At 40.4% G+C, this 18,759-nt stretch overlaps 1 protein-coding gene across 7 annotated transcripts in view; it reads right to left on the bottom strand.

Moving 5' to 3' along the window:
* Positions 1 to 18,759, bottom strand: part of LAMA3 (laminin subunit alpha 3) — a 240,036-nt gene that overhangs the window by 34,034 nt on the left and 187,243 nt on the right. For all 7 annotated transcript variants that reach the window (XM_073212898.1, XM_073212899.1, XM_073212900.1 and 4 more), the window contains 13 exons: positions 13,634 to 13,801; positions 12,488 to 12,684; positions 10,901 to 11,017; positions 10,173 to 10,327; positions 9,745 to 9,886; positions 8,798 to 8,900; positions 6,915 to 7,031; positions 6,655 to 6,834; positions 5,995 to 6,137; positions 2,871 to 3,041; positions 1,268 to 1,419; positions 947 to 1,109; positions 384 to 517 (listed from right to left, as the gene is read on the bottom strand). In XM_073212898.1, the coding sequence (XP_073068999.1) occupies positions 384 to 517; positions 947 to 1,109; positions 1,268 to 1,419; positions 2,871 to 3,041; positions 5,995 to 6,137; positions 6,655 to 6,834; positions 6,915 to 7,031; positions 8,798 to 8,900; positions 9,745 to 9,886; positions 10,173 to 10,327; positions 10,901 to 11,017; positions 12,488 to 12,684; positions 13,634 to 13,801 (1,942 nt within the window). The remainder of the gene's footprint in view (positions 1 to 383; positions 518 to 946; positions 1,110 to 1,267; positions 1,420 to 2,870; positions 3,042 to 5,994; positions 6,138 to 6,654; positions 6,835 to 6,914; positions 7,032 to 8,797; positions 8,901 to 9,744; positions 9,887 to 10,172; positions 10,328 to 10,900; positions 11,018 to 12,487; positions 12,685 to 13,633; positions 13,802 to 18,759) is intronic.

Genomic DNA, 18,759 nt, shown 5'->3' with positions numbered 1-18,759 from the left:
CTAAAAAGTCATGGTGCACTTTGAGAACTGCTATTTTTTAAAAAATTTACAGTAAACACATAATTTTGTGCCTAAATCAGATACCATCCAATACTGAATATTTTGTGGAAGGAGGCATGAAAAATTGAAAGATTTATTTTTTCAAAATTGAGAAAACTCTTATCAATTTAATATTTTATACAAATGAGGAAAATACTACCATTATCAGATTTCAGGGATGAACTAGTGGTGTTGCATGCACACATAATTTAAGAACTATTGGCCCAAAGCTACCAGTGACATCAACAATGCCATCTCACTGTCCCATCTCTTCATTACATGTACTATAATTGCAAGTTATGAAAATTACAGTTACAGAGGCACTAGTTTCTGGTTTTATATACCTTCTACAAGGTTCCACTTCAGTTGTGTTCAGATTGAAAGCTTTTTTGAAGTTGTACAAGCTAAGCACGTTTTCATTGAGGTCATCTAATTCAATACAACCTTTGTATGGAGGGAATCTCAGCCTATTAGGAAGCTGAAAAAAATGAAACAGAAAAAATTGAACTAATTGAACAGAGGACAATGATCAGGTGGACCCAGAAACAGTATGATTCTATCACTGTTAATTGTCAGTATAGCATAGGGGTTAAGAATGTGGACCCTGGAATAGGTGCCCTGGCTTTGCTTTTTACCAGCTGTATGACCTTGAGCAAGTTATTAAAACCTTCCTGTCCCAGTTTCCTCATCTGTGAAACAGGGATGATAGTGATGTTTATTTAAGTTAATGTACTTAAGCCTAGATCATTTCACATAGGAAGTGCTCAGTGTTAGCTGTTATCACTGAATATGCCCTAAAAATATATAGTTAAATCCATCTTATATGTGATTAAAATAGAGGCATGAAGTTGTTATACCAAATTAAAATTTAAATACTTTCACTCAGTGAAATAAACTTTATACTTACTCTAAAATCAGGTGGGTAACCTCCAACATAAAATACAGCATCTTCAGGATCCAGATTGAGGAGTGTGTTGCTGTTCCCACTATCCACGTCAAGGAGTTCAGGTGTTCCAGGCTTAGTGGATGTGGCTCTTTGGGTGTAATTAAGCTTTACAAACTGATAGATCCTGTTTAAAAATAAATTAGATAATAAAGCCATACAGTTGAAACAGAAATTGAAGAAATCAAAACCAAGATACTAAAAATGGGGTCAGCAAGCTGTGCACTGGAAGTTTGGTGAGTGTAGGTCAGATTAACAAGGAGCGGCAGGTGGTAGGTCCTGTACCTCTGAAATTTCACCCGGTCCATCACGGCCTCCAGAGTTTCACTCTCGGTCAAGTCCTGGTCCACTTGGAGTTCAGCCTCGTGCTTGCCCAAGTTGTAGATACACGTGAGCCGGCCGCCTATCACTGCCATGCCGATGTAGTCCCTGGAGGCCTGGAGACATAAAAGTCACCTCAGAGCACTCTGCACACTGTATTCTGTCAACTCCCATCCCAAGAGAGAGCATTTCAAGTAACTATTGGGTTTTATATAGTAAGCCTTGGGCAGACAGAATAAGTGAGGTGCATCCTTGTACAGAATACAATAGACAGGATGCTGTATTGACAGTGTCTGAGCTGGCTTTGCTCATCGTTAAATGCACTCATTTATTTGCTCCCCCATTCTGTCAATGCACAAATATTTACCAAGCACCTGCCATTAAGATGATACAAATACACACTCAGGTCTCTGTTGGATTTTAGTCTGGTAAGGGAGATAAACTCTTTTTGTTCTCCCCGTACCACACAAAGGTCTGTGAACACTTGTGCATGCTTCTGTTATAATTTGTAGCACCCTAGATTATAATGGTCAGCTGCCTATGTATCTATCCTTCTTCCCTATTAGCAGATGAGCAGCTTAAGGTAGATGCAAATTTTTAAAAATTGTAGTAAAATATACAAAACACGTAAATTTACCATTTTAGCCATTTTAAGCATACATTAAATACATCCAAGAAACAAATTTTTGTTTATCATAAAAATGGGGTATGGCACCTAGTAGGTATGTGGTATAAATATGTTGAAGGAACAAAATAAAGTGCATTTTGTCACAATACAAAGCAGAGTCATGCCATAGGAAGCTACAAATAAAGCACCGACATCTTGAGGCGTGACAGAATGACTAACTAGTTGATTTTAGGAATCTTTAAATATGATGTCCACTGGGGACAGCCAACCATTTCCTAATGGGCCAGAATTTTTGAGAACTTTATTTCAGACATTTCTTTTCTAACCATTGTATCCTAGCCCAGCAATTACCTGTTCCTCTGACACTGATATCAAAGAAATGCATTTTATGAGGAGGGATTAAAAGCTAAAATAAACTGTCCAAAATGCCTGTAACAGTACTGCTTTAAAGAATTAGAATTTTAAGGAGACGGGACAACTGCATTTCTTATTAATTAGGCAGGAGAGGCTTCATTTGGCTCCAGTCCTCATCTACTGATGGTCCCCACCGCACAGATCTGAGGAAGGGTCTGTGGTGGGGCTTTCTGAGCAAGAGGACCGAGTCACAATTCCATGAGGAAGAACTACTGTCGATTGCCGTGATGCCCTGGGAGGTTGCCCTGGTTGTGCGGGGAGGAGTGCCGACCTTTAACCCTAGTGTGTAGGTGCTCATGTGTACACACAGGAGGCCCACTTACTGAGCCCACTGGGCGGGGCCTCCACGTCCTCCCGCAGGTAGCCATCTGCAGTTGGCGAGAGGCCCCGCAAGGGCCACCACTGTGGGACTTTGTTGATGTGTTGGTGGGATTTCTTCCTGCTGCGCCAGTGACATAGTGTGTCATGCATCTTGAAAACCAAATTCTGTTTTAAAAGCAAGGGAAATGTGAAAGAAATACTTACATCTTTATTTCCAAGGTACATTACAAACATATTGCTAGTTCCTCTGTTTTCTGCTGTGTTAGGCCTTTGGAGAAACAAAGAAAGAGACGTGTATCCTTTCAAGTCTTCCAGGTCATTTGGCAGCCGGACTTCAACTCCAGATTTACCGTTGAACCTCATGGGGATGGCAGCCTGCGAGGGTTAGACCCCTGGTGAGCAAAGCGCGGTCCTCGGAATATAGCTTGTGGTTTTGCACCTACTCGCTCCAAGCACACATCAGCCTTTCCCAAGTTGTTACCATAAGCAGCAAAGGAGTGTGAATGTCCCCTAGACCTGGATTACATACTCGGGACGCTGTGCTGGGAACAGGGTAAATCGTTCACGTTCTTCCTGTTTATAAGCCAGGAGTCTTTGAGAAGCACAGTTAATTCTCTCTGCCAGAATAATAATCATTAATATAATAATCCCGACCCTAGCAGGTTTTTGTGCAGATAAGCTAACATGTATAGAAGCATTTATAGTCCCTGGCATGTAGTAAATACATAATACATCAAAAATATTTTTTTAAATGAACCCTTTAAGGAAATCGTTCTCCATTAATGTATTACATGTTATGGTTGCATTTATTAAAGGCATTGAGTCCCTAAACATGAGTGCAACATGGCTCTCTAAAATAGCTGGCTTCTTAAACTTGGTGGTGAAGGAGTTTTTTCCCTTTAATCTGCCCTGGACCAATACTTCCGCAAGATATATTAAAAATTAAATCATCAGAAAAATGAAATAAAGAAGGTATGCAAAATACATGCCTACCGATCCCATGCTTGGATGTTGAGGCAATTCAAATTATTAAGTTTCTAGAATTTACTCTCCAGTTGCATATATACATACACACATATATAATGGACCAGTAACAAAACTTCTCTGACTAATTAGTGCAGGTCTGTAGATCTGCATTAAAACACAGAAAATAAATATTCTCTAACAATCTAAAGAGTAACACTCCTGGGATGATGCTTACACCAGCACTACATTTTATCTATCAACCACTGAAATATTTGTGCTGCACCTCATGTGTGTAAAGCATTATGTGGGGGCTGGGGGCTTAGTACTGTGCGAGCTACAGTCTATCCACTGTGCTTTTGGCTTGGCACCCCTCACCCCCACTCACGGCTCATTTATGCCTATCTCTTCTAGTAGATCCAACCACACCCTGAGTCCTTTGTGGCATGCTAGTTTTGTCACTTGGAAAACTCCTACTCATGCTTCAAAATTTTTTAAGTGAGAAAATATTTCATGTATACAAAAAAAGGATGCAGAATATGCTGGTATATGCATCATCATCTTAAGAAATCAAACATTACTGCTATAACTGATCCCACTTTGTTCCCCTCCCTTTCTCCCTTCTCAGAGGTCACCACCACCCTGGATGTGGAGTCCCACACAGTGTTCCATGCATGTTTTAACATTTCTGCTAAATATGCATCCATCTATGAACTGTAACTAGTCTTATTTCTCATGTTTAAATATTTGTATAGAAGTGGTATCTTTATACATCCTTCTACAACTCACTTTCCTTGCCTCACTCTGGTTTTAGGTTTATCCATGTGACATGCCCAGCTCCAGCTCATTCACATGTCTCATTGTGTGGTCTTTCAGTGTATAAATTTGTCATAGTTTTATCCATCTCCTGTTGATGGACATTTTGCTCTTTTCCAATTATCTTTTGTGATTATAAGCTGTTTCGTGTTGAATGTTCTAATACATGTCTTTTAGTGCTATTTTCAGCCTCTCCAAGTAGAAACAAGTCTTTGCAAGACCTGTATGATACCCCTTTCGCAGCTTCTTAGTGTCATCTTAGAGCAACTGCATCCAAGACTTTGCTCAATAATCTCCATGTGTTTAAACACCCAGGAGCGTGCCACGCAAGCCACACTCTCAAAAGCGCTTGCTTTTTACTTTGTGTTTTATGACTTTCCACTTAAATGGTACCATTAGCCAGGACCTGGTCCACATTAGCTCACTGAACCTCACAGTCTCATGAGGTCTGGGCTATTCTTTACCCTGCTTTACAGATGATGAAGAAACTGAGGCAGAGGGAGGCGAAGTGGCTAGTCCAAGGTGTCATAGATCATGAGCAGCAGAGCTAGGATCAAAACGTAGGCAGTCTGGCTTGGTCAACCAGCTCTTAACCACTGTGCTATTATCCATTTCAAATTTTGTTGAATAAATTAGTGAATGATAATAGAAGGGCAAAAGCTAGAAACACATTTTTTTTTCCTGGTCATTTAACTGTTATAAAGTATGTATGGTTGTGAAGAAGGTAGTGTCTGCCAGACTGTGCCTTATGCTCTTTGTTTTCCTGCTACAGGTCTTTTGCTGGGAGCATTTCACTTTCCTAGAAGAAAGGACAGATTTTGAGGCCCAAAAGAAACAACATTAAAAATGTTCAGCCTACAGATCAACTGGCATGACTCCAGGGCAGTGATATTCTCACCTGGCTTTCTAATCCTGTCTCCAAATATCTCACAGTGGGGGATGGAGGTGGGTGTTGTTAAAAAAATACAAGCTATTTTATTATTATTATTTTAGGACAAAAACACTTGGTGAGAGAGAGTCATCAGGAATTCAAGTACATACAGCTGTTAGGTTAGAAAGCTAAAGGTAGATGGATCCGTGCTCCAGGGGTGGGAAACTGCTGTAACCCTGTGTTCAGACCACTGCCTATGTGGGTAGGAGCCATTCCTCTCCCTCAATAAGGTGGAGTCTACAACTTTCAAGTTACAGTAAGAAAGCAGGTTCTGTGCAGTACCGTATCAGTACATTCTAGTCACAAAACCCTTACTTGAATATGCACAACACTCTGCCAGCTGGGGACTGGAGGACAAGTTTTCCTCCTGCCTGCATCAACTCAGTGGGAAGGAAACCGCTCAGGTCCCTGGCATACAAGGTCATGTAGGGGATGAAGGTGATGTGTACTTTTGCAGGACAAGAGCAGGAAATCCATGTTCCCATTTCAAGCAACCAAAGAATCGGGCAAGAAAATCAGCCAGTTCTTGATTGACTAAATGCTTTTCCTTTCTTAATGAATGGCATAATATCTCCAAGAATGGGCCTTTGGTGCCCGGCCATGTTGGGACACACCTACCTTATTTGCAGCATCTCTGGCCTGCTGAATCAGTTCTCGTATGCGGTCCACATTGTCAGAGATGTTGCCCAGTGGCAACAGCTGTTGGTTGATACTTTCAATCTTGCTCAGAAGATCAGGCAGTTTGTTGGTTAATTTCTTTACTGTTGGTAAGATTACAAAATGGAAATTTATAATTGTGAGTTGAGGAAAGGTTAAATATACATGTACTCATTGACAATATTTGTCAAGTGGTATGTTTGGGTCCCAAATGTTGGACAGAATAACCCAGAATCAGGCAATACCTTTTCCAAATACATTATGGATTTTATTCTGCAATCCAGATATCAAATCATCTTTCTTGATCACTATAGAAAAAAATAAATCTTGGCTTTTTGATCCTTAGCATCAACCATAATACAATATCTCATGATACAGGTACCTGTAATTCTACTCTACAGAAGGGAAATTTTATAGTAATGTTGGTGGGTTAAAAAAAAAATTGCACCTGGTCCTTCTAACTTAATAGAATACCCACACTCTTTGAAGGTATTATGTGAAACTGTTTTCTAATGTACCATTTTCTAAGATTGGACTTAAGGAGGGAAGAATTGAAACTGGCCAAAGCACACAGCAATGGAAGAAACAGGTGTCAGGTCCTGGCTTAAGGATGCCCAGTACCTGACTTATCCGCATCAGTGAGAGCTTTGCTGAAGTCTTCATTCCGTGTGTGCCCATAGGTCTCCTTAATTCTTCCCAGATCTGTCTGAATAGGGTTGAGTCCCTTCAGAACCTCATCTGTGATGTCGTTGGCTTTTTTTACCATGCTTTTTGCAACACCGATCATACCACTGATGTCATCTAGTGCACACAAACAGGGAGGTGTGAGTATCTATGTTCCACGAAAGAAGCCAAGTGCAGTGGCTTGTGGAGATACTGACCTCTCTGAATCCCACGAAGATCCTCGCGGATGGTAGTGATATTGGTGTCTATCAGCCCTTTCTGAACTGTCATAATTTTCAGAGTTTGCTGTAGGTTGTTTAGAGCCGGACTGATTTCTAAAGTGGGGGAAAAAGAAATCAAGAGGCAATTACCCTGTGAATATGATTCTCCATTGGTATTGGTGGTCCCAGACATAGCATGTGCCTACCAAGCACTGAGCAGACCTGCATCTTAGGGGTCATGTGGGGGATGCCCACTGCAGGTGCCTGGACCCCCAGCTCCAGGGTCCTCCAGGAACAGAGGCCAGGAGCACAGGAGTGGTATCAGGCTCCTGGTAAATGCACATAAAGCAAAGGGGAGGCTTACTACCTCTGGGGGCCTTAACTCCCACTCTGCTCAGGGCAAAAGTCTGCTCAGTGGAGGAAAGGAATGTGTGTGTCTGTGCCTTGCACTGCTGTGTCCCAGGCCATGCTCCCATGGCTGGCACTAGCTGGCACGTCATATTAGTACATACTTCTTGAATGAATGAGTGAATAAACAAATGAAAAAATGATGCAGAAAGGATGCCTCTTTAGTCAGAGTGTAAGACAGGAGTGTTGTTGAGAGAGCCTCATCCAGGCAAACACACTCATAAAGTAGGTGTTGTTTGTTTCTGTTCATTTCCAAACAGACACCTTTAAGGAAATTTAGTAAAAGGAACAGAGTTCATAAGACATCCCGAGCTGGTAAGCCTGGCGTCACAGATAACGACTTGTGAATGCTTTAAAACCAAGTTGACATGTGGCTTAAATTATGATTCCAGGACTTGCTGAAATAACAAGGCCTGCAGATACCCTATAATCTATCTTATAGATGGAATCTAAAAAAAAAATGCTCACAGATACAGAGAACAGATTGGTGGTTGTCAGAGGTAAGGGTGGAGGGTGGGAGAAAAGGGTGAAGGGAGTCAAAAGGTGAAAAGAAATAGAAACATGAGAAGAAAGGAAGGAAGGGAGGAAGAAAACTGGTAGGGAACAAAAGGAAAAAATAACAGTATAGTTAGCATCTTAACCCTCTTTAAAACACTGATCTCAACCACTTAGTGCAAATTTGTAAAAAAAGAGCAGATGTCGTATTAGGAAGTTTTAATTCTTGAACTTTGCTTGGCAAAGTATTGCTACTGACACATTTTTTTTTGTATTTTGTTTTTCATACATTTAATTTCTTTTAATGAAAAAAAAAATTATTTACTGGTACAAGGCATCTAATTACTCTGAAAGGACTAAGAACTTGAGTGCTGCAGTCAGATGCCTGCTTGGCCATGAAAGACTACGACAGAGAAGAGAAAATCAAGAGAGAGCATTTTCAGAACACAAAGATTTGGTAAGACCGACACAGTTTGACTCTTTTTAAAAAAGAAATAAAGGGGTGGGAAAATTTCAAAGATAAAATTTATATTAAAAAAACTCTCAGGCTTCACAGCAGTAGTGGTTTCTTGTACTTTTTGTTACTAAGATTTCAGGACTTAAGAAATTTTCAGCAATTGCTCTAACGACCTGAAAGTAATTATTTTGGCCTTAAATGAGAAACTTACACTGCACAGACCTCTATGCTATGGGGGTTCCTGATACCACAGTCACAAGTGGATTAAATTAAATAGCCCCCTGAAAAACAGGCCTAATAGGCCATCGCCCTCAAGACTGATGTATAGTCACAAAGCTCTAGTTCATTTTAGTATGTTAGACTATTGGGTGGAAACATCAGATCTATAAGCCAAACTGTGATCTACAAAGTATCATCTACATCCAGATTCAAGAAGAGCGCTTGCATCCAGGGCTGCTTCTCCTCATCTCAGGTCATTTTTGAACCTTTGACTATCCCAGCCCTCTCCCACCCCCAGTACCTTGCTGTAGCTTCTTCTGTGTTAGCTTGGCTTCATTTAACAGTTTATCACTGTTGGAATTCAGGGTTTTAGCTTTTCTTGGGAGATCTTCCTTTATCACGTTCTGAAAGCAAAGTGTTTACCAGCTGTAAGCATTTGGTGTTACCTTAGGAGGTATGGAATAAGATCTCTCATTCTATACTAAAGCTCTTACCTCCAATCTTTAAAGGATGCAGTTTGAAGGTAAAGAGGAATCTAAAAAGACTGTTCCTTAAAAGATACAGTTATCTTTTCAGGTAAGCTATCTTTTAATGACAAGGTAGACATTTGTGGCTTGGGGAGGTGGGCCCATCTCTGGGAACATACCCACAAATTATGCGACACCTGCTCTTTTTCTCAGTGTGACTTGCACAATGCCCTCTGCAATGACTGAACACAGATCTGAATTGCTTTCAGGTTTTTAATTTCAGAAAGATAAAAGTTTTCAAGCTTCCAAGCAAGCCTGTCCCCTAATTCTTTGGTATTACTATTTTGTTCTTTATTTTTAAATATAGGAATATTACATGGTACAGATACAGTTCCACAGGACTCCACAGATTGCCCAGGTGTAAGACAAATGACAAGAAATAAATGGCTATCAAACCGTGTACAAAATCTCTGTCTTCTTTGGTAAATGTTAATACAGAGTCATAGCCTATATGGCATACCTAGTAAGAAGCAGGGTATAATATTCATTTCAGTTCAAAGTTGATAATCAGGGTAATTTCTATCTGGTTTTACAAATAGTTTTAAGAACTGCTGTACATACATCAAACACTCAAATACATACAGAAATGACCCACATCTAGGGCAAGTTCAAGTGTATTCTACATAACAAGTTCCTACTTACAATAGTTCCCACAAAAAGAAAATAAGGAAATGAGTTTTCTCTGAGTGCATTTCCCGAAGGGGCCAGGGCAGGTGCCTACCTGGAGGGCAGACTCCGATGCACTGGTGGCCTTGCTGGCCGCGTCCTCAGCCACTTTGATGGCACTGAGGATGTTATCATAGGCAGTGGCAGCGTCCACAGCGCAGCGCACCAGCTCATCCCCACTGGCACTCCTCTTGATCCTGGAAGACAGCACGGGGGCAGTGCTCCAGTATACGCCCTGTCTGTACTGAAGCCCCGAGCCTCCCCCACTCCTCTGGCAGGTGGAGACCGAGGGGGGCAGGCCCCACAGCTCTGTCCCAGGGGTGCGGCTGGCACTCAAGCTACTGGTGCAGGTTCAGAACTGGCCCTGGGTCCTGCCCTCCCCTGCTCCACACATATATTTTGGAGACCCAGCTCGCCCGGAGGCGGCCTTCATGCTACGCTCTGGCAGCAAACACATGCGGTTAGACTTCTGGGGCCACTCACTCCTCCAGCTGCTTTGCCAGCTCTTGTAAAGACTGTGCGTGCTTTTCTGCCTCCACCACCAGGGATGCTCTGCTGGCAGACTTGGAGAGTTCTCTCACTTTGTCACTTAATTCGAGTCTTGCTTCACTTAAAGTGGCAGCTGATTTTTCATATTCCTATTTTTTTCCAAGCAAACAGAGACAGGGTCAGTGTAAGTAAGAACGATATATGGCATTTTCTTGAAATCTCTTATAAATGACATGTTTCCAGGGGGCAAAAAGAAATTGTTTTCAAAGCTCATTTACTGCACCAATTAATCCTTGGTCACTACAAATAACAGCACTGGTAACATTCTCCCATGTTTTCCCGCCATTTGAAGTTTCCCTTATGGTGGCTACCCCCTTCAATACATTTTATAAAAGTGCACTGTTATCATTAATATAAAGTTGTACTAAACCCATACACTGTTTTTGTGATTTAGAAATAGTGATTAAGAAAGATATTTTCAAAATGCACATAGGGCTGCTAAGAAATGTTGTCCATACTTTTAGGACTGATAAAGTATGAGACAAAAGAAGACACGTCATTCACACCCCTCCCGCAAAGGCGCGCCACTGTTAACATTTGGGTACAGTTTCTTCCAACTAAAAGACAAACATTGGAGGAAAAAATAGGTTGGCCCATCTCAGTTTTCTTGCAATACAATTTAAATGTTTCCCCATTTTCCAGAAAACTCGCTCCATCTCTACCTTCTGGCTTTTCCGCATCAGCTGCAGCATGATGTTGATTTGCAATAAGGAAGAGTTGGCGGTGGCTAGATACTTGGTGAAATCACTCTGCAGGGAATTCATTTCTTTAACTTGTCTCTGGAGAGAATAAAAAGAGTGTCCACTTGAGCTACATGATGTTATCAGAAGGCACAGGCACTTTCAATGGACAACAGCTTATAAGTAATTTCAGAGTCACATTGTTTCCTTGAACTTAAAGACTGTCCAGGCAATGGCAAAGTGAGGGAACTTAGTTCCCTTTCCAGTGTGGGTGTGTTGTCATAGATTCTACAAACTATGTGCCAGGGAAACAGTACTCCTCACTGTTGAAGAAGGTTTTAACACTGGGGTCAACTCAGCCATATAGGTGAACAGATAATTAAGCTCTGGTTCATGGAGCAGAAGGAAGTAAGATTTTAAGGAAAGAAACAAGCACCAACCATCAGCAAGCACGCACAAGGTGCCAGCCCCCATGAGGCTGTGGGGGTCCTTCAAGGAGACAGCACATACAGCCTGAGAATGCCAGGCCAGCAGGCTGCCAAAGGTCAGAACCCACAAAACTGGATCCATCCCTTGGCATAACCAGTGATCTCCAATACAGGTGTTCTGTCTAAAGAGGCTTTGGGGGTTAAGTATATTGCCATCTGCTAAGATATGATTTACAGGGGGCTGGGATGCTGAGCCCCCACACAGTCAAAAATCCACCTATAACTTTTGACTCCCCCGAAAATTAACTACTAATAGCCTTACTGGAAACATAAATAATTGATTAGTATCTATTATGAATGTTATATGTATTTTATACACATAACACATATTCATCTTACAAAAACGTAAGCTAGAGAAAAGAAACTTCTTTTTCCAATTGTCACAAATCTCTAAAAAACAATCTTCCAATATACTTACTGAAAAAATTCTGCATGTAAGAGGACCCACAAAGTTCAAGCCCGGGTTGCTCAATAGTCAACTGTATTTCTTTTTAATGAGCTTTTCTTTTTAGGGGTCAGTCCTATGCTATTCTGCTTTGATCTTACTGTCCTTTCATACCCCCCACATTTTTGTTGTTAGCACACAAGGTATACCACTGAAAATATATAGTATAGAATTGTGAGCCCTCAAATCTGTCACTACAGCTCCTACATGGGGCCTGTACTTTAACTTATTACTATAAAGCAGATAATGCCTTAAAATGCTTTTGCTGGTGACTATGATGTTTACACATCAGACACAAAAAATCAGCTTTTAAAACATATATTATATACTTGGTATCAAGTGTCATGATTTTAGTTTAATTTCTCATCTACTTGGAAGCATTATTCCCCTCGTGTTCTATCAGCCAGGGCAGTGGTAGAGCCATTGGTTCTGCTTTCTCTGTGATTTAAGTTCAGAATCCTTTCTACTGACTGAGGAACAGGACTGACTTTGGTTTGCATGTAATGCCTCATTCCTGTTTGATCAGCATTTGCTGGACAGACAGGTGCTTGGCTGTGCCACACTATTCATGAAGAAGATCCCTCCCTCTCATCCATGCTGTTAGCGTCAGCGAGCAGATCCCGACTGCAAGCGCACCTTGATGGATGCCAGATCCTTCTCATTCTCTCGGTTGAGGCCAGTGGCTTGCTTTGCCTGGGCAGTTGCCTGCTGGAGCGTGGTGTGCAGGTCACTGAGCTTGGCTCCGTATCTATTTAAGGAATCCCGTATTCTCTCAATGAGCCCGTTGTTCTCCACCTGGTGATTTTCTAGCCAGCTCTTTACCCGATTGAGCACTGTAATATATCATTTTTTTTCACTTGAGAGATGAGTATATTGAAACTAAGTTATAAAGACTAGAGAAGAAATTGAATTGTTACACATTTCATGATTTCCTTGAATTTGTGAGGGACTGGGAAAGGAAGCTAACACTAATGCAGCCCCTGCTACATGCATTGCACATGTCACCTCATTTAACTTTCATGATAAACACATGAAAACGGCAATTATTCTCATGTTTCAGATAAGGAAATGGGTGGCCCAAGAAATCAGATGATTGACCTAAGATTGCATGATCAGTCAAGCTTGGGACTTGAACTGCAGAGTATAAAGCACATGCCCCTTCTGAGACAAACACTGTCCCTTGGAGTTAAAAGCCAAGACTAATAGTAAGAAAATGTTAAGAGGAAACTGCTTTGAGTATTAACCATTGATACCTAATTTTACTAGAGAAAATCAAAATTTGAGAAAATAGGCACCAAACTAATATTCTCACAGTTTTGAGCCAATGAGGATTTTTCTGTAATCAAAACCTTTTGATAGACTCAGTTAATTTGATAGACTCACTATAATTACTACACCCATTTCTTTGGTTTTTGTAATAGTAGTGTTAATATCAGTTTGTGATTCAAAACCCCAATGGTGATGAGGCAACCATGAAAAAATTATGTGAGAAAGTGGAGCTGAATGAAAAAATGAAAATTCAGCTAAAAAGGAAAAAAGAGGTATCAGTATCTAATATTTTAGGAAAAGACCTAATTTTTTTGGTATGATGGTAAGATGTTATATTCTACAACCTCTGGGTAACTTGGAGGGGCTATCCAACTTCACCACATGCTCTAAAAATAATATATGCTGATATGATGATATCCTCCTCCTGTAACTGGGACTCAATATTGAACTTTACACACTGTGTTCCAAACCAGTTAGAATGGATCAGAGGCAAGAATTTAGGGACATCCTTACAGAGCTGAGCCTCTGTTTTTTCAGCCTCTGCTTCTCTCAGGTGCTTTGCGAAGTTGAAGTTTCGCAATTCTCTCATCATGCGCTGTGCTTCCTCCACCTCTCTGGAAAAATCACGTGAATAGAGAGTGTTCCCTTCTCCATCCATCCCAGATATCTGCTTCAAGAGAACTAGAAATGAGAGGAAGGATAAAGGAAGGTAATGTGAGAGGTGAGACAGAGAACTCCTCCCCAAACCACATATAATATGAAAATATACTTGATACAACTAATCCTAAAAGAGCAACAGGAAAGAAGGCTGTGCCAGATTGCATACACCTGGAGAAAAGAGCAAACTTCATGAAACAGGGTAATGTACCAAAGCCTTGATCCAGCAGGACCCAAGCCTTTCCCCCACCCCAGCTCACTGGTGGGAGGAAGAGAAATGGAGTGGGGAGTGGGTGGAAGCCTAGGACTGCTAAACTCCCAGCCCTGGAGATCTGCTTTGGGAACACAAACCTACACTGCATGGTGCTCTGGAGATTAGTGTGGTTGGAAAGCTAAGACAGGCAGAATACTTGGAGAGACTGAGATTCCAGCCATTTGTAGAAAACAGGGATCCACATCTGGCTGCTCTGGGACAAAAGAAAGGTGGGCAGTCGGAGAGACTTTCTAACAGTGAGAGGGCTGCTAAAAGGGCAAGGATTGCACAGAACTTGCTGCTCGGGAGAAAGGATAGGTGGGAAAAATTGTCTGAGCACTCTCTGCCCAACAGGTTGGGAACTTTCAGGAGCTTCAGGCACTCCATCCCCCTGGCTGACTACTCAGCTCTGAGGACTTCCACCGTGGCATGCAGCCTATTGCACCTTCCTCCTGGCTTGCTGGCACCAGTTTGCAAGCCGACAGTCCCTGCCCTGGTGTCAGACCAGCCAGAGGGAGGCCCTGCTGATGGCAGCTACAAACACAAAGCACAGAGGCTTCACATGTGTGCTCGGCCCACTGGTTCTGACAGTGGAGACAGGCATAGCAGCAGGGGAGCAGGAAACAGCTTTTTCCTCCCCCTAGGCACCAGCACCACTCCCTTGAAACCCCCAACATCACTCCAAGGGCTAAGCAGATCCAAAGAGTAGAGCTTCTGGGCACTAGAGGGGGCCATATACAAATATGAAATGTCAAAAGAACCTGGTTCAAACCAATATCCAACAAACACCAGAAAAAGGGCCACATGAAACTGAACTCATCAATCTTCCTACAAGAGAGTTCAAAATAAAAACCATAAACATGCTCATGGAGGTACAGAAAGATATTCAAGAACTCAGAGATGAATTTAGGATGGAGAGTCAATCATTGAGAAATTCCATATCTAAAATGAAACATACAATGGAGGGATTTAAAAGCAGATTAGATATAGTAGAAGAGACAGTAAATGGAAGAGAAATTAGAGAAGAGGAATGTAGAGAAGCTGAGGCAGAGAGAGAAAAAACAGATCTCTAGGAATGAAATAATATTGAGAGAACTGTGTGACCAATCCAAATGGAACAATATTCACATTATAGGGGTACCAAAAAAAGAAGAGAGAGAAAAAGGGATAGAAAGTGTCTTTGAGGAGGTAATTGCTGAAAACTTCCCCAATCTGGGGAAGGAGATAGTGTCTCAGGCCATGGAGATCCACAGATCTACCAACACAAGGGATGCAAGGAAGACAACACCAAGACATATAGTAATTAAAATGGCAAAGATCAAGGATAAGGACAGACTATTAAAAGCAGCCAGAGAGAGAGAAAAGATCACATACAAAGGAAAATACATCAGGTTATCATCAGACTTCTCAACAGAAACCTTACAGGCCAGAAGGGAGTGGCATGATGTATTTAATGCAATGAAGCAGAAGGGCCTCAAATCAAGAATACTCTAACCAGCAAGATTATCATTTAAATGTGAAGGAGGGATTAAACAATTTATAGATAAGCAAAACTGAGAGAATTTACCTTCCACAAACCACCTCTACAGTGCATTTTGGAGGGACTGCTATAGATGGAAGTAGTTCTAAGGCTAAATAGATGTCACCAGGGGAAATAAAACCACAGTAAAGAAAGTAGAACAATTAATTACTAAGCAGATAGAAAATCAAGTCAACTACCCCCCAAGTCAGTCAAGGGATAGACAAAGAGTACAGAATATTATACCTATTATATAAACAATGGGGGAGAAAAAAAAAAAAGAACCTTTAGGTTGTGTATGTAATGGCATACTACATGAGTTAAATTAGATGTTTGCTATAAAGGGAATTACCCTTTAACCTTTGGTAACCACGAATCTAAAGCCTGCAAAGGCAATAAGTAGTACCTATCAATAATAACCCTACATGTAAATGGTCTGAATGAACCAATCAAAACACATAGAATCACTGAATGGATAAAAAACAAGACCAGTCTATATGCTGCCTACAACAGACACACTTCAAACCCAAAGACATACACAGACTAAAAGTGAAGGGATGGAAAAAGATACTTCATGCAACTAATAGGGAGAAAAAAGCAGGAGTTATAGTACTTGTATCAGGCAAAATAGACTTCAAAACAAAGAAAGTCACAAGAGACAAAGAAGAGCATTACATAATGATAAAGGGGTCAGTCCACCAAGAGGATATAACCATTATGAATATCTAACACAGGAGCACCTACATATGTGAAACAAATATTAACAGAATTGAAGGGGGAAATAGAATACAGTGCATTCATTTTAGGAGGCTTCAACACTCCACTCACTCCAAAGGACAGATCAACCAGACAGAAAATAAGTAAGGAGACAGAGGCACTGAACAACACACAAAAACAAATGGAACTAACAGACATCTACAAAACACTCAACCCAAAAGCTGCAGAAAACACATTATTCTCAACTGCACTTGGAACATTTTCAAGAATAGATCATATACTAAGCCACAAAAAGAGCCTCAGTAAATTCAAAAAGATTGAAATGGTATGAATCAGCTTCTCAGACCACAAAGGTATGAAACTAGAAATAAATTACACAAAGAAAATGAAAAAGCCCACAGACATATGGAGGTTTAAAAACATGCTCCTAAATAACCAATGGATCAATAACCCAAATAAAAAGAGATCAAGCAATATATGGAGAAAAATGACAACAATAATTCAACACTGCAGAATCTGTGGGCCATGCTAAGAGGGAAGTATACTGCAGTACAGGCCTACCTCAGGAAAAAAGAACAATCCCACATGAACAGTCTAAACTCACAATTAATGAAACTAGAAAAAGAAGAACAAATCAGGCCCAAAGTCAGTAGAAGGAAGGATATAATAAAAATCAGAGGAGAAATAAATAAAATCGAGAAGAATAAAACAATAGAATCAATGAAAGCAGGAGTTGGTTCTTCAAGAAAATAAACAAAATAGATAAACCCCTAGCCAGACTTATCAAGAAAAAAAGAGAGTCTACATACACAAACAGAATCAGAAATGAGAAAGGAAAAATCACTACGGACATCAAAGAAATACAAAGACTTATGAGAGAATACTATGAAAAATTACATGGTAACAAACCAGATAACCTAGAAGAAATGGACAACTTTCTAGAAAAATACAACCTTCCAAGGCTGACCAAGGAAGAAACAGAAAATCTGAACAGACCAATTACCAGCAATGAAATTTGAACTGGTAGTAAAAAAACTATCTAAGAAAAAACTCCTGGACCATGGTTTCACTGATAAATTTTATCAAACATTAAGTGAAGACCCAATACCCATCCTCCTAAAAGTTTTCCAAAAAGTAGAAGACAAGGGAATACTCCTAAACTCATTCTGTGAGTCCAGCATCACTCTAATACCAAATCCAGGCAAAGACACCACAAAAAAAGAAAATTACAGACAAATATCCCTGATGAACATAGATGCAAAAATACTCAATAAAATATTAGCAAACCGAATTCAAAAATACTTCAAAAAGATCATCCATCATGATCAAGCAGGATTTCTTCCAGGGATGCAAGGATGGTACAAATTCGAAAATCCATCAACATCATCCACCACATCAACAAAAAGAAGGACAAAAACCACATGATCATCTCCATGGATGCCATATGTGACAAACCCACAGCCAACATCATACTTAACAGCGAGAAGCTGAAAGCTTTACCTTTAAGATTGGGAACAAAACAAGGATGCCCACTCACCCCACTTTTATTCAACATAGTTTTGGAGGTCCTAGCCATGACAATCAGGAAACACAAAGAAATAAAAGGCATCCAGATTGGCAAGGAAGAAGTTAAACTGTCACTGTTTGCAGATGACATGATATTGTACATAAAAAAAACCCTAAAGAATCCACTCCAAAACTACTGGAACAATATCTGAATTCAACAAAGATGCAGGATACAAAATTAATACACAGAAATCTGTTGCATTCCTATACACTAACAATGAACTAGCAGAAAGAGAAACCAGGAAAACAATTACATTCACAATTGCATCAAAAAGAATAAATACCTAGGAATAAACCTAACCAAGGAAGTGAAAGACCTATATCCTGAAAACTATAAGACACTCCTGAGAGAAATTAAAGAAGATACCAATAGATGGAAATACATTCCATGCTCATAGATAGGAATAATTAATATTGTCAAAATGGCCATCCTGCCAAAAACAATCTACAGATTCAGTGCAATCCCTATCAAAATACCAACAGCATTCTTCAATGAACTAGAGAAAATAGTTCTAAAATTCATATGGAACCACAAAAGACCCCGAATAGCCAAAGCAATCTTGGGAAGGAAGAATAAAGCTGAGGAGATTACACTTCCTGACTTCAAGCTCTACTACAAAGCCATAGTAATCAAGACAATTTGGTACTGGCACAGGAACAGACCCACAAACCAATGGGACAGACTAGAGAGCCCAGATATAAACCCAAACATATATGGCCAATTAATATCCTATAAAGGAGCCATGGATATACAATGGGAAAATGACAGCCTCTTCAACTGGACAGTTACATGCAAGAGAATGAAACTGGATTACTGTCTAACCCCATACACAAAAGTAAACTCAAAATGGATCAAAGATATGAATGTAAGTCATGAAACCATAAAACTGTTAGAAGAAATCATAGTAAAAAGTCTCTTGAATATAA

The sequence above is a fragment of the Manis javanica genome, chromosome 9, assembly GCF_040802235.1.
Source record: "Manis javanica isolate MJ-LG chromosome 9, MJ_LKY, whole genome shotgun sequence".
NCBI lineage: Eukaryota > Metazoa > Chordata > Mammalia > Pholidota > Manidae > Manis > Manis javanica.
This window is presented reverse-complemented; position numbering and strand designations above follow the sequence as displayed.